The sequence below is a fragment of the Ciona robusta genome, chromosome 4 (genome assembly GCF_009617815.1).
Source record: "Ciona robusta chromosome 4, ASM961781v2".
Taxonomy (NCBI): domain Eukaryota; kingdom Metazoa; phylum Chordata; class Ascidiacea; order Phlebobranchia; family Cionidae; genus Ciona; species Ciona robusta.
Genome location: NC_143238.1, coordinates 2,908,504 through 2,922,142, shown reverse-complemented (window position 1 = coordinate 2,922,142; position 13,639 = coordinate 2,908,504). Strand labels below are relative to the sequence as shown.

At 35.1% G+C, this 13,639-nt stretch overlaps 3 protein-coding genes across 5 annotated transcripts in view; 2 read left to right on the top strand and 1 right to left on the bottom strand.

The window, feature by feature from the left end:
• Positions 1–244: 244 nt before the first annotated feature.
• Positions 245–2,245, bottom strand: LOC149736627 (caspase-2-like). Its single transcript, XM_089877322.1, has 2 exons — positions 915–2,245; positions 245–676 (listed from the first exon to the last, which is right to left on the bottom strand). The coding sequence occupies exons 1-2, from the start codon at positions 1,969–1,971 to the stop codon at positions 420–422; spliced, it is 1,314 nt and encodes a 437-aa protein (XP_089733448.1). The 5' UTR covers positions 1,972–2,245; the 3' UTR covers positions 245–419.
• A 243-nt stretch (positions 2,246–2,488) lies between these two features.
• LOC149736626 (uncharacterized) lies at positions 2,489–5,997 on the top strand. The gene has a single exon (XM_089877284.1). It carries the CDS (start codon positions 2,662–2,664, stop codon positions 5,224–5,226), a length of 2,565 nt encoding a protein of 854 aa, XP_089733410.1. The 5' UTR covers positions 2,489–2,661; the 3' UTR covers positions 5,227–5,997.
• The window catches only part of LOC149736625 (mediator of RNA polymerase II transcription subunit 23-like), a 22,423-nt gene continuing 14,779 nt past the window's right edge, over positions 5,996–13,639 (top strand). For all 3 annotated transcript variants that reach the window (XM_089877248.1, XM_089877247.1, XM_089877246.1), the window contains exons 1-11: positions 5,996–6,131; positions 6,685–6,828; positions 7,217–7,317; positions 7,758–7,866; positions 8,356–8,436; positions 9,061–9,183; positions 9,830–10,015; positions 10,537–10,662; positions 11,434–11,598; positions 12,843–13,004; positions 13,479–13,596. In XM_089877248.1, the coding sequence (XP_089733374.1) occupies positions 6,087–6,131; positions 6,685–6,828; positions 7,217–7,317; positions 7,758–7,866; positions 8,356–8,436; positions 9,061–9,183; positions 9,830–10,015; positions 10,537–10,662; positions 11,434–11,598; positions 12,843–13,004; positions 13,479–13,596 (1,360 nt within the window). In that variant the 5' untranslated portion in view covers positions 5,996–6,086. The remainder of the gene's footprint in view (positions 6,132–6,684; positions 6,829–7,216; positions 7,318–7,757; positions 7,867–8,355; positions 8,437–9,060; positions 9,184–9,829; positions 10,016–10,536; positions 10,663–11,433; positions 11,599–12,842; positions 13,005–13,478; positions 13,597–13,639) is intronic.

Genomic DNA, 13,639 nt, shown 5'->3' with positions numbered 1-13,639 from the left:
GAATATGAACGTCCCATGTTTTTTAACTTTAGCTTTCGGGATCATGACGTCATAATTTGACAACATAAACAAACGTAACAAATCACGTGCCTGGGGGAAACCCCCGCTATTGAAAGGAATTGCATTTAAAATATGGAGGAACTAAATTAAGATAGATATCCGGGTAATAATCAATTTCGTCGCCCCAAACATTTGAAATTAAAATGGTTTTTATCTTTCTCGATACACTACTTCATAATGTAGATTTTTTTTATTGGTAAATTTTATTGAATTTTGCGCTAAATTAAAAAATAAGAGTATAAACAGTTTTTAAATATTTTGAAAAGTATAGACAATAAATATATATCTATGTATATACATTAGGAGTTTAGGAACGCAAATTACAAGAACACAATTTCAATAACGTTATCTTATATCTATTATAATCGCTCTTTCTCCGTCTGTACTATTCCGGGGTAGAAAAACAACTTTTTGCACAGCGTGCTGTGAAATTCGGACATCTCTTTTACACCTTGCGAATCGAAGTCAGTCGAATGGCCTTCTTTACTTTTCATTGCACTGTTTACCAAAGTTAAAATTTCCAAAAGATCCATTTCATGGGCGTGTTGTGCAATCTTTTTTACTAAGACTTGTATGTACCAACTGCCGTGGCGAGTGTTTCTTAACGCAGCGTTCCCTGAAAGAAATTTATAAACATTACAAGGTCGATTATGATTACACGGGACCACTTTAGCACATAATATTCAAATACCCTGATCGTATTTTAAACAGTTAACAATTGTCTATAGGAGTCGTGAGAATAAGGTATTATAATTCTTTGAATGTTCTTTGTTAACCATACCAAATAAGACGGGAAAATAGAATGAAAAGGTGTCCCATCTTTCCCCACCCTATATACTATAACTATTGCATACCTTGTAAAGTTGCATATCCAATGATCATGTCCGAGCTCGTTGGTAGACGCTTACTGGCTGTTGAGATAATATCAACATCAGCAGTAATGTTGTGCGTAGTAGAGTTATAAGAATCTGATGTCTCGCTGTTCAAAGTTGGCGGTCCGTCTGTTGCATCTATTCCCTGATCCATATTGTTACCACGGCAACACTGAATGAAGAATATTTTTGGCTTGTTCCGCAACGGAGGGCAGTTGACGTTGTCGAACATTTTGATTAACGATTCTATAGGAATGCTTCGCCCATCGCTCGCATAAATGTCAGTCTTGCTTCCGTGGCTAAGTATAGCCACAGCGCACGAGTCGCATTTACGATGTTCTTCCATTTGAGCGAATTGCTTCACCCGTCGCTCCATTTCAAATTTATTGCAATTTTCTACCAAGATGGTTTTATAATTAATTTGCTCAAATATTGCAAGAAGATTTTTCTTGTCGGCGTCTGTACCTTGACGATCGGGTAATCTGACTACTGCATTGAATCTACCTATACACACAATAAGAGCATATCCGCGTGGCTTCGTGGTCATCTTGTATCCAGAGTTATATGTTTCATTGAAAAATGCAACTGTAGAATTTTGAACACGCAGCCTGTTGTGACCGTCTTTGGCGTCGTTTTTATCTTCGCATTTGCCGATTTCCATTGGCTGTCTCCGAGCACAAACAAATTCACTATGGACGTTTGAAGATATCGTCGCATGTAGTGTAGTGGGGGTGATAGGTTTATTATTGGATATAGCATTAGATATGTCTACCTTTTCTAAAATATCAACAAGATGCTCTTGAGAGGAAATCCTCAGCGCTTCAAGAAAAGTACCGTAAGCTCGTGGACCCCTCGTGGGAAGACATGTCAAGAAAGCAACGTTCTGCGAGAACCTTGTAGGTTTCGAGGTTATTCTTTCAACTGTAACGTCCGTAAGAATGCCACACTGCACAAGATATTGCAAAACTTCGTCCAGATGAAGACATTTAGTTAATTCTACGCGATTTTTGATTAAAGTATTCCGATGCCTCTTTTTCATTGCGAATAATTCTTGTTCAAAGCAAATTTTCTAACACATAAACTATATCATAATTACATTGACTGCCGAATAGTACTTTAAGCGATAAATGATCCATAAACTGATCAGTCAGCGACCCCCACTAAACAACGCTATATAAAACTGCCACACGGTTTTAAAATACAAACGTTGAACGTTGGAAAGTTAAGCCACACATACGGCGTTCGTAAATTTAGTTTTCTTTTGTTCGCGAGGCAAGCTTCTGCTTTTTTTTAATAGTTTAGAACAGTAATAATTATTATAATTTACCAAAAATACAGCCAAAAATAAATATTTCAATTGTTTAAAATGTTTCGTTTTTATCGGGTTAAATTTAGTCGTGCGTTCCTTTTTTAGTGCTCTCAAATTAGGGGAAGTTTTATTTTCCTCAGTTATTTAGCCTTTTTTTCGCGGGAAAGTGTGGTAGTTTGCAGAAATGTTTACAGAGTATTAAATAAATAAATTCTCAACCATATGACTAAATTAGCACGAGTCTGTATGAAAGCTAAGATCTTATTGCACATCATTTTTTGTTGTTGTAATAGAAATAACGTAAAACGCAAAAATATACCATATATTCATACCTAAAAAGCGGTGGATAAAACACTCCCGTTGCGTCAATAACAAAACTAACGTTTACACCATATTTTTTACCATTATATAGAGAGCACAATGAATGGTCATAATCTAGATGGCTTGCCTGTCTCGGTTGATTGTTTCAAAGAGACAGCTGACGAAAGACTTCACTTTCTAACACACATGCATAGTGACCACACTGTAGGCCTATCTTCAAGATGGTGCCATACTGTCTATTGCACTGAAGTAACAGCAACACTTATGAAGTTGAAATTTGGGATATCAGACACCTACATACAGATAATGGATGACAATCACACATATTGTCTTTCATGTGGTCACACCAACATATGTGTGCGTATGATACCTACCAACCATTGCCCTGGTGCCTGCATGTTTCTATTTGAGACTGATAGCACGAGAATTCTGTACACTGGTGACTTCAGATTCAACGAAATGGTTGAAATGGAGGTGCAAAAATGTTTGAACCCCATACGTCCTATTGATTTACTGTATCTGGATAATACATACTGTGAACCAAGCTGTAATTTCCCGTCTCAGCAAGAAGCTGTGTTAAATATCATTAGCATTTGTCGCCATCATATTGATGAAAGAATAGTGTTTGGTGTGTCATATATTGGGCATGAAAACCTGCTCTGTTTAGTGGCAAAAGCACTGCAGGAATATGTATATGTAGAAGAAGCAATGTTGGAACGTTTGCTGCTTATTAACCCAGAGTATGGAAAGGTTTTTCGTGTTGGAATGTCAGCAAGGCTCAATGCTGTACCTAATAGTGTTTTAAACGGATCTCAGTGGAGTGCTGTTCCAACAGTGTTGATAAAACCAACTGCAAGGTTAGGCAGTATGCGGATTTCTGGCAATCTTTCCACTGTTGGTGTTATAACTTATACAATTCCCTACAGTAACCACTCTAATTACCAAGAGCTAGAGAAGTTTGTCAAACTTGTAAAACCACTGAAAATAAAGCCAATAGTATTAGGTAGAACGTCCTACCCTGGGATGGAGAGTTATTTCAGAGCAGATATGACCAAATTTAACAGGTTTCTCTCCAAACCTAAATCGTTGCCAAAAATAAATGTTCTCTTGGAAAGAAAAAGGGATTTGAATATAATGGGAGCGACAAGTAACGTAGTTACTGTTACAACAAGTGTAAATGATTTAGTCCCAAGGAAAAAGTTGACTGGTATGAAGAGAAAAATTAACGTCATTTTGGTGCCAGCCAAGAAGCCAAGAGGTGTCATATACACTGATGAAGATAGCCCAAAGGAAAAAATGGAAATTGTGCCACAAAACTGCCCTGCAGATGTTGAGTTAGAAGAAAAAGATGATGTAATAAACTCTGATGATAAGGGTTCAAAAAAACCTAAATTTGTTTCAGAAATTGTTGAAAAAATCATTGACGATCAAAGTAGAATGAAAGAGCCAATTGAGGTTAAACAGGAAGTGGATAATTTTCATGAAACTGATACTACTGGTAAAGTTTCAGATAATTTTGATGCATCAACATGTCAGAGAAATTTAACATGCAAAGTTGAGGATATGAAATTCACAAATATTGAAGCTATTACGAACTCGGTAAATAAGGTAGAAGAATTGACGGAACGAACTTGTGTGAAAATAACCAACAAAAAGTTGAGCTCGAACAATGATATTTCCCATGAAAATGTAAAGGAATCGGATATTTCTGTTCTTTCGGAGGCAGATGAGGCATTTGAAGGGATTGAGATGCTTAATTCATCTCAAGAATGCATGGAGACTCTTTATTACGACGCCAAGCACCGTGGTTGTAATGTAACTTCCGAATCATTGGATTTAATTATAAAGGGAAGAGAAGAAGAGAGTGTACTGATGGATCCTCCGGACCTTGAAGACACTGATGGAAAATTGGGAAGATCGTTGGATAATTTTTTTGATGATCATGATTATTTACATCAGGCGGATCATGGAATTGAGAAAGATAAAATTAAAGTTGTAAATATGTTTGATTACTTAAAGGAAAGTTATTGTGAAGTTTTTGACAAGGAGAATGAATCAGTGGATGAGGAAGATGTTGATGTGGAAGTTGTGGACTTATCGGATCATTCAGTTAGGGAGGAGAATCATATGAGTCCTTTTCAGGAAGGGGGTTCAAATGATGATCAAGAGTTGGAGGTTGGGGATGTAGTGGAACATTCATATAATGTTGGGAATTATAATGATAAGGAATTTTGGGAGGAGGATAAAAAATCGGAAGAAAAAATATTGGAAAAAAATGAAGAAGATGCATCACCTATTAGGGTTGATTGTGTAAGTCCAGAGGTGGGTGGTGGAGGACATATGGAAAAGGAAGAGGAGTTGGGTGATGGTGAACGGGATAAATGTGAAAAGAGCGCAAATGAAGTGAACACAGAAAACTGTAATCATATGCATATATGTGAAAAACGTTCACACAAAAAATTACACACACCCAACAAAAAAAAGCGGAATTCTCAAGCAAAACAACTTCTTAAGGACAGTTCAGCAGTTATTCCGCATACACAGAAGAATTATGACAGTTTACCGGCGGCAAAATATAAGAAACGTCGTAAAAAATTGTTGAGTAGATCTGCACAGATCGAAAACGAGATTTTGTTAAATTTTGAGAAATTATTTCCTTTCTAATTTTAGTTTGGTATAACGTTCAAATGTGGAATAACTCGAATTTTATGCTTAAAGGGATATATATTGTTTATGTTGCTATTTTTTTAGGCATGGTTTTATGAGATGAAACTTGGATGCAGCAGCTTGCAGAATTGTGTTAAGATAAAAGCCTAAATTTGCAACAAATACGGTAGCTCTGTACTATTAAGCGTAAAATTGAATTATCCAGTTTTTTTTTAAACAATCATAAGCCTCATACATCATATACAAAACCTAACCGAACCCAAATTTAGGAGTATCATGGTGCATATTCATAGCCTACTATATTTTATTTGTGCCTTACTGTTTTTTTATCAGTTTAACTAGCACTGTCCGTTTTACATTCAAAATACTGTCGTAAAAAGCGCTAAAAATTGCATTAAGAGAAAGCATTTGTTTTGTATGCATATCATTACAGATAAAATGATTTGACTTGTTACATGTGCTTTATGTTTTTAACAAATCATTTAAACATTTCTTTTTTAGATATATATATATAGTAGGGCGGGGGATGAGATAGGACATCTTTTCATTCTATTCTCTCTTTCCATTTGCTGCTACACAAGGAATATTCAAATAATTCTAAAACCGTATCCTCAGAACTCCCATAGACTGTTGGTAATTGTTTAAAACAGGATCATGATATTTGTAAATTGTGTGCTGAAGGTCCCATCTTCCCCCACCTTACTATACCTACAGTTTTTTCTTCTTTTTTCTTTGTTAAATCATGTTAATATTGTTTCTATTTTTCAGTTCATACTCCATAGGAAAAAAAATTATAATTCTAACCCAGTGAAAATTGTGTATGGAAATGTAAGTGGAAAATTTGATCATCAACAAAAATGTCGGTTGAAAGTCAGTTGGAAGCTGTGTTTGGAAAAGCATTGGTAAGAAATCTCTTTATTTTTGTATCATGTGTAGATCATGAAACTTGTTTATATATACAGTACTAGTAGCAGAAACTTTGTTAGAATTCTTGAAGTTCTTTTTTAACATATAGTACTGTGGGGTAAGATGGGTCACCTTTAGCACATCATAACCAAATATCCGGATCGTTTTAAACAATTAACAACGGTCTATGGAAGTCGTGAGGATACGGTTTCATAATTATTTTAATTTTTTTTACTACTAAATTAAACAAGAAAATAAAATGAAAAGGTTTCCCATCTTCCCCCACCCTGCTATACTGTTAAAATGTATTGGCTGGTCAGGGCCAAGTTTAAATAGGCTAATGGCCTGAGTAAGCCTAAAAATAAACTCTAAGACCTCACTCATATAAAATACAACATGGCTTAATTTAATAAATAGCATTTGTGATTTAAAATAACACTTATTGTTGTACAAGTAGTATATTTCTATGTTTCTGCAGCATAATTTGTACATTTCACTTTTAAACCAGTACTAGTTACAAAGCAATAAATTAAAATATTTTTTTACTAGAACACAGATATAATAGTTGAGGTGTTTACTGGATTCGTGAGTTTAGCAAATCTCGATCACACCAAGCGTCTCAAAACTTGTATAAAAGATTTCCGAACATTGTACAACTCGCAAAGCACGGAAGAACATGTTACTTCAATTACCGTAAGTAAAGCATTTTCTTTCTACTTTGGCTACTTTTGCCAAATAATAGTCATTGCTCTAACGTAGTGGTCACTTATATCACTTTGGGTTGTCAAAATTGTCAATCCTGCAAAAAAGGGTAACAATTACATTACCAACAAGGCAACAAAGTTACATACTTGGTAATTTGTAAGCAGACACGAGGGATATGTTGCCATAAGGTGCCTAATACTATAGAACACCTGTGGGCTGTGTTATAACTCGAAATTTTCTTACCAAGAGAATATAATATACAAGTGACCATTTGAAAAAAGAGTAAATAAGTGACCATTTTTTAGTCTTAGCAAAATAAAAAAAAACTAGTTTCCATGACCATTCTGTTGCCAACATTTAATATATTGTATTCCAGTTACTGATTAAGTTCATCCACAAGCAACAACATCCACGTAGGATAAGTTTCATGTTTGATTTCCTGGAAACATGCATTCAAGATGGTTTTCTACTACCAAGGTTGGCTCATTGTATAAATTTTGCTTGTTTTAATTTTATAAATCTGGTATGATATATTTTTCGATTTTTACTCTGTTTTTTTAATAATACAGTAGGGTGGGGAAAGATGGGACACCTTTAGCACATGATATCCAAACATCCTGATCGTGTTTTATATACTTAACATCGGTATATGGGAGTCGTAGGGATAAGGTTTCATAATTCTTTAAATTTTACATGCTTCCTACCAAATTGGACGAGAAAATAGAATGAAAAGGTGTCCCATCTTCCCCCACCCTACTATATATATATATTTTTTTAAGTAGCCTATTAAGTAAATTTAAAAAAACTTTGTTTAGTATCAAAAAACTCTGTTTCTGTTTTAAACTCTGTCTATTTTTAATACTAAAAGTGCATAAGTGTACAAAAATGAGGTCAAATAATCACTTTTTAACTTTTAGACCAGTTTTAGACCAACTTCAGGGAGCGGAACTGGTTCATACAAATCGTTTGCACTGGTGTCGAACTTATGAAGTGATAAGGAAGTTTGTTCATATGGTTGACTACAAGGTGAATAATATTGTATATATTTTGCAATGTAAAACCATTACCATTACAATTACCTTATGTAAAAACTAATATTATATATTAGTATATAGTAGGGTGGGGGGAGATGGGACACCTTTTCATTCTATTTTCTTTTCGGATTTAGTAGTAAACCAATAACATTCAAAGAATTATAAAACTGTATCCTCAGGACTCCTATAGGCCATTTTTAATTGTTTAAAACATAATCAGAATATTTGGATATTATGCGCTTAAGGTGTCATGTCTTCCCCCACCCACTATATATCAGAAACAGCCATAAAAATAAAAATACAATTTTTTTGGACTGATGTTTCATCTGCTATCAGGGGACTTCTCCCTGTTATTTTTCTACCATAACGGCTGTTTCTAATAATACGTTATGCCTGGTAGCGAAAGCAGCATGATATGATGTTAAACTCTTTTTTTTCCAGACTGCTAAGGTATAAAAGTATAACATATTCTTTATAACAGGGGTGTAGGAACCTCTTGCACAGTATGGTTCTTAAGATGACTCAAATTCCACAGTCAGTTTGGATTGAAGAGAAGCAACAGGTAGCTAATAGCTATTTATTTTTTAGACAGATTATGTAGGAACTTATGTTGTAAGGTGTATGTACCTTTGAAATTTACCATGTTATCACAAGCATTGCAAAGTTGGTACTGTTATTTCCCATAAACGTATTTCCTATAAACTCCGGTGCCGTGGCAAAGTGGTTAGCATGCCTGGTTAGCCTGCTGCTCGCCGCTACCATTTTGGACGTATGTGTCCTTGGGCAAGACACTTAACAGCAATTGTTCAAACCCAGTGGTCACTAATGGGTTGCCCAAAATATCAGCCATACATAAAAAACAAAATAAATAATCACCCACAAAGTAACATACATGGTAACTCGAAGCTGGAACAAGGTGTATGAACACCCATGTTATAACGAACGTCGTTTTCCGGTCCTTCGAGGACAAAGTAAGCTACTTTCATTCATTCATTCAAACTGGAATTTTTATCTTAAATACAGAGCCTATGCTCAAATCTTGCTTAGTAAACAGTGCCACGTAGGTTCCTAAAATTTTACAAAATAATTTTCTGTTCAATATGATCGTGAACCCATAACCTAAGGTTAGAGCCAGGTGCGCTTATCACTGTGCCACAGCGCAATATATATTATGTTGTATTATCAGGTTGATGCGATTTGTAGCACAATTCAACTCTTACTTGATCCTGAAGCTTGTTTGCTGCCTGGATATCTTGCTGTGAATGAAATTCGTCAAAATATGCAAGATGACTTACTGGATGCACCCTGGGTGGGTTTCTTAACTTTACATACAGCATAGAACAAGAATATGAGTGATTTTCTTGTGTTTTTCTCTTTTATTTAGCTTATATTTTTATGCCGAAGTAAAATTTATTTAAAATTTAATGCTATTATATTTGGTAGTAAAACAAACAATTTTTAAAGGATTTATAACTGTATCCACTTTTTTTATTGGTAAAAGAGTATAGAATATTATGTGATTACTAAAACTTAATATGCCAACTAAAGGCAACTATATTCATAATACAAAACTTTTTTTCTTTATTTTTTAGCACTTTGTTGTTGGGTAAATTACGAGAATTCATTCATTGATTGTTATGTGATTAATAAAATTAAAACATATGTGATATTATGTGCCAACTCATAATTATGTTCGTAATACCCCATAATTCTGTATTATGTTCTTTTTTGCAGCCCTTGTTGGGTAAATTGATGAAATTTATTGATCGTTTTTGAGTATATATAGGATATTATGTGATTAATAAATTTAAAAAATATAGGATATTATGTGAAGAATAAATTTAAAAAATATAGGATATTATGTGATTAATAAAATTAAAAAATATGGGATGTTATGTGCCAAGTCATAACTAACTATTTATCCTACAAAAATTTACAATTTTCTTCATTTTCAGCCCTTGTTGGGTAAATTGACGGAATTTATTGATCGTTTTCGAGCCACAGCCACCATGGTATCCACTACAGCAAGATGGATGTTGTTACCAGTAGTTGACCACGCTTTCTATCAACTACCAAGCACTTGGAAACTAGAAGCCGACACGTTGAGGTTTCAACTGAAAAAACAACTGCCATACAGACCGGTAATTTTGCTGTAATATTTGTGCTTTTATTAAATTATATTTTTTTAAATGCTAGTATCAGTTTTTTTACCAGGCCCAAATCAAATCAAAAACTAAAACTGTTTTTTTTATTTGATTACTTTTATTGAATACTACATAGTCCTAAACTTTTTTGAAAGTGGTTAATCGTTTAAAAATAAGTTATCGCTTTTGCCTCTAACCTAGAGGTAATGGGTTCAGGGCTCGTCACTGCTATCACTGTGGGTGTATGTGTCCTTTGGCAAGACACTTAACGCCAATTGCTCTAACCCAGTGGTCACTAATGGGTTGCCGAAGTTGTCAGCCATACATACATAAAAAATTTTTTTAAAAAATAAACACCTAGAAAGTAACATACATGGTAACTCGCAAGCTGGCACGAAGTGTATGAAACAGAACACTCATGTTATAATAACCGTCGTTTTCCGGCCACACGAGGAGAATGTAAGTTACATTCACATTCATTTTCTGCGGAGTCTTTTATTTCACTTATTGTTTTCCAGGAAATGTATCAGCGACAACATCGCCTCCTGAACTACATACTTGATCAAACTTACTCGCGAGACATGGTCCTACAAGTGCTGGGAATGCAGAAGCATCAGAAACAAAGATGTGAAGCTTTGGAAATGGTTAGCTTTCAAAATTTTCCTAAATTTTATGCTTTTTTAGTTTTTTTTAATTCTCGCTTGCAAGGTTTATTTTAGGTCGAATTCAATAGAAACTGTTTAATGTAAATCTTTTTTTCTGATACTAAGCTATTAAATGATCATATACAATGTTGGGGTAATGGACCAACTCTGGCCTAAATCCCACGGGTTGCCTCGCTGTAGGACCTCACCCATATAGAATGAAATGTTCATATACAATGTTGAAGTAATTGGCCAACTGTGGCCTAAATCCTATGGCATGCCTTGCTGTAGGACCTCACCCATATAGAATGGAATGTTCATATACAATGTTGAAGTAATTGGCCAAGTGTGGCCTAAATCCTATGGCATGCCTTGCTGTAGGACCTTACCCATATAGAATGGAATGTTCATATACAATGTTGGAGTAATGGACCAACTCTGGCCTAAATCCCATGGTGTGCCTCCCTGTAGGACCTCACCCATATAGAATAGAATGTTCATACACAATGTTGAAGTAATTGGCCAACTCTGGCCTAAATCCCATGGTGTGCCTCGCTGTGGGACCTCACCCATATAGAATGGAATGTTCATATACAATGTTGGAGTAATGGACCAACTCTGGCCTAAATCCCATGGTGTGCCTCGCTGTGGGACCTCACCCATATAGAATAAAATGTTCTATAACAATAAATTTTTTTCATGACTAAGTCTTCTATAACAGTTTCATTCAGATTTAATTTAAATGTTTTTCCTAAAATTCAATCACCACAGGGCTTAGTGGACCTTATGTTTTCTACCGTGAAAAAATGTTCCACTTTTGAAAATAAATCCAACATACAACACCTCATGTGGCAACATGTGGCTTGCCAAGTCATTTATTTTGTTCTTTATCAACTTGCAAGCTTTCCACATATAGTAGAAGATCTACATACTAAGGTGAGATATATTGTGCTGTTAGTATATACCAGCGGTTCTCAAACTTTTCCAAAATTTTTGCTCGGTGTACCCTTTCCAAATATTTTAATATTTCGCGGCCCTGTAAAAATTCAAGAATGCTATAAGAAAAATGCAAAAAAAACACACCAATGAAAGGAAATGCAAAAATTATCAAATACGGTAAGCTGTTTAATGGGATGGGTGCACTTCTTTTGCTGCAATTAACTTATTAATGTTTGATTTTATTTTGGATCGCATAGCTTTATTGCGGACCCTCTAAAACAGCTGTACGGACCCTAGTTTGGGAACCGCCGGTATTGTTGCTGCCAGGCTTATTATACTTGTATTGTAGCCCCCCTGACCCTAATTTTGTAGACAGACGTTTTAATGTCTTGTTCAGGTCATTTTCATCAGGTTTAATTAACACTTCCTATCAGTTAGGTAGTACACTTTTTATACAGATTATGTAAAAAGAATTTTTTTAATATGCTGTGTTTGTATTGTTAAACACTGGTACTCTTATGCTGTCTGGTGCTGTGGCACAGTGATTGATGTATCTGCCTCTTACCAAGAGGTTGCTGCTACTACCATTGTTTGTGAGCGCATGTGTTCTTGTTTTACGTGTCCTTGGGCAAGTAACTTAACTGCAATTGCTCCAACTCAGTGGGTGCTAATGGGTTGTCTAAATTATCAGTCATACATAAAAATAATGAAAAAATCTTCCAAAAAATAATCACCTACAAAGTAACATATATTGTAACTCGTAAGCTGACACGAGGTGTATGAAACACCTGTGTTATAACGACTGTTGTTTTCCAGCCACGCAAGCATAAAGTAAGTTACATTCATGAATGTATGAATGAATGAATGTAACTTACTTTATCCTCGCGTGGCCGGAAAACGACAGTCGTTATCACACGGGTTAACACCTCGTGCCAGCCTACGAGTTACCATGTATGTTACTTTGTGGGTAATTATTTTTTTTGGGTTTTTTCTTTTTTTTATGTATGGCTGATAATTTAGACAACCCATTAGTGACCACTGGGTTGGAGCAATTGCCGTTAAGTGTCTTGCCCAAGGACACATACGCCCACAATGGTAGCAGCGTCGAGCCTTGTACCCATTACCTCTGGGTTACAGGCAGGCGCGCTAACCACTACACCACGACGCCGAACGATTCATTCATTCATGAATGCTTAGCAATCATAAAATTACACATTGATTTTAATTCATTACCTTTCCAGCTTGCAGCATCAGAAGAGCTAAGGGATCAATGCATCCAGGGGGGTAGGGATTATATAATGTGGGTCTTACTTCAGTTCATATCAGGAAGCATCCAGAAAAATCCTCTCAGTGACTTTTTGTCAGTGATTAAGTTGGTAAACCTGCTGTACCCGGAAAAACAGGTATTTTAACATTTTTTAATCTTTAGATTTTTTATATATATTGTATATAGTGGGCCTATATGCATAACATGTGTTTTTGTAAAAAAATTGTATGCGGTAAATTTTTTGCCTAAATTTTAGATAATTTGTGGAGATAGTCTGAACAAATATTTAGTCTTGTATATATGTTGTATTAGACTAATTGTCTAATGCATTTTGCACGAAAGAAACTGTTAATATGTTAGCATATGGATGTTTAATTCTGTAAATATTCTTTGTTTACCACCAAATAGGAGGAGAAAAACATGTTCCATCCAGATCCTACCCCACCCTACCATATACTATTTTATTTAGTTTCAATAGTCCATTTTAGTATTTTCTATATAAAACTTTTGTATGGAATGCCTAACAAATATTCTCAAAGCTATATTCCTATATATTTTCTTTTCAAGTATTTCCAACTGTTTGGTACCCAATATTCCTATTTTTCCACAGCCCCTTGAACTTCCGGAGATGAAAAGTCACTCGTGCACAATATCCTTCGCAGCTGTTTGCAATCTGGTTCATTTAAACAGGAAAGCTCAAGCTAAACCTCCATCAGATGGAAATCAAGGTAACTTAACTTTATTGTGTTACTTTTAAAAGTTTTAGGTTTA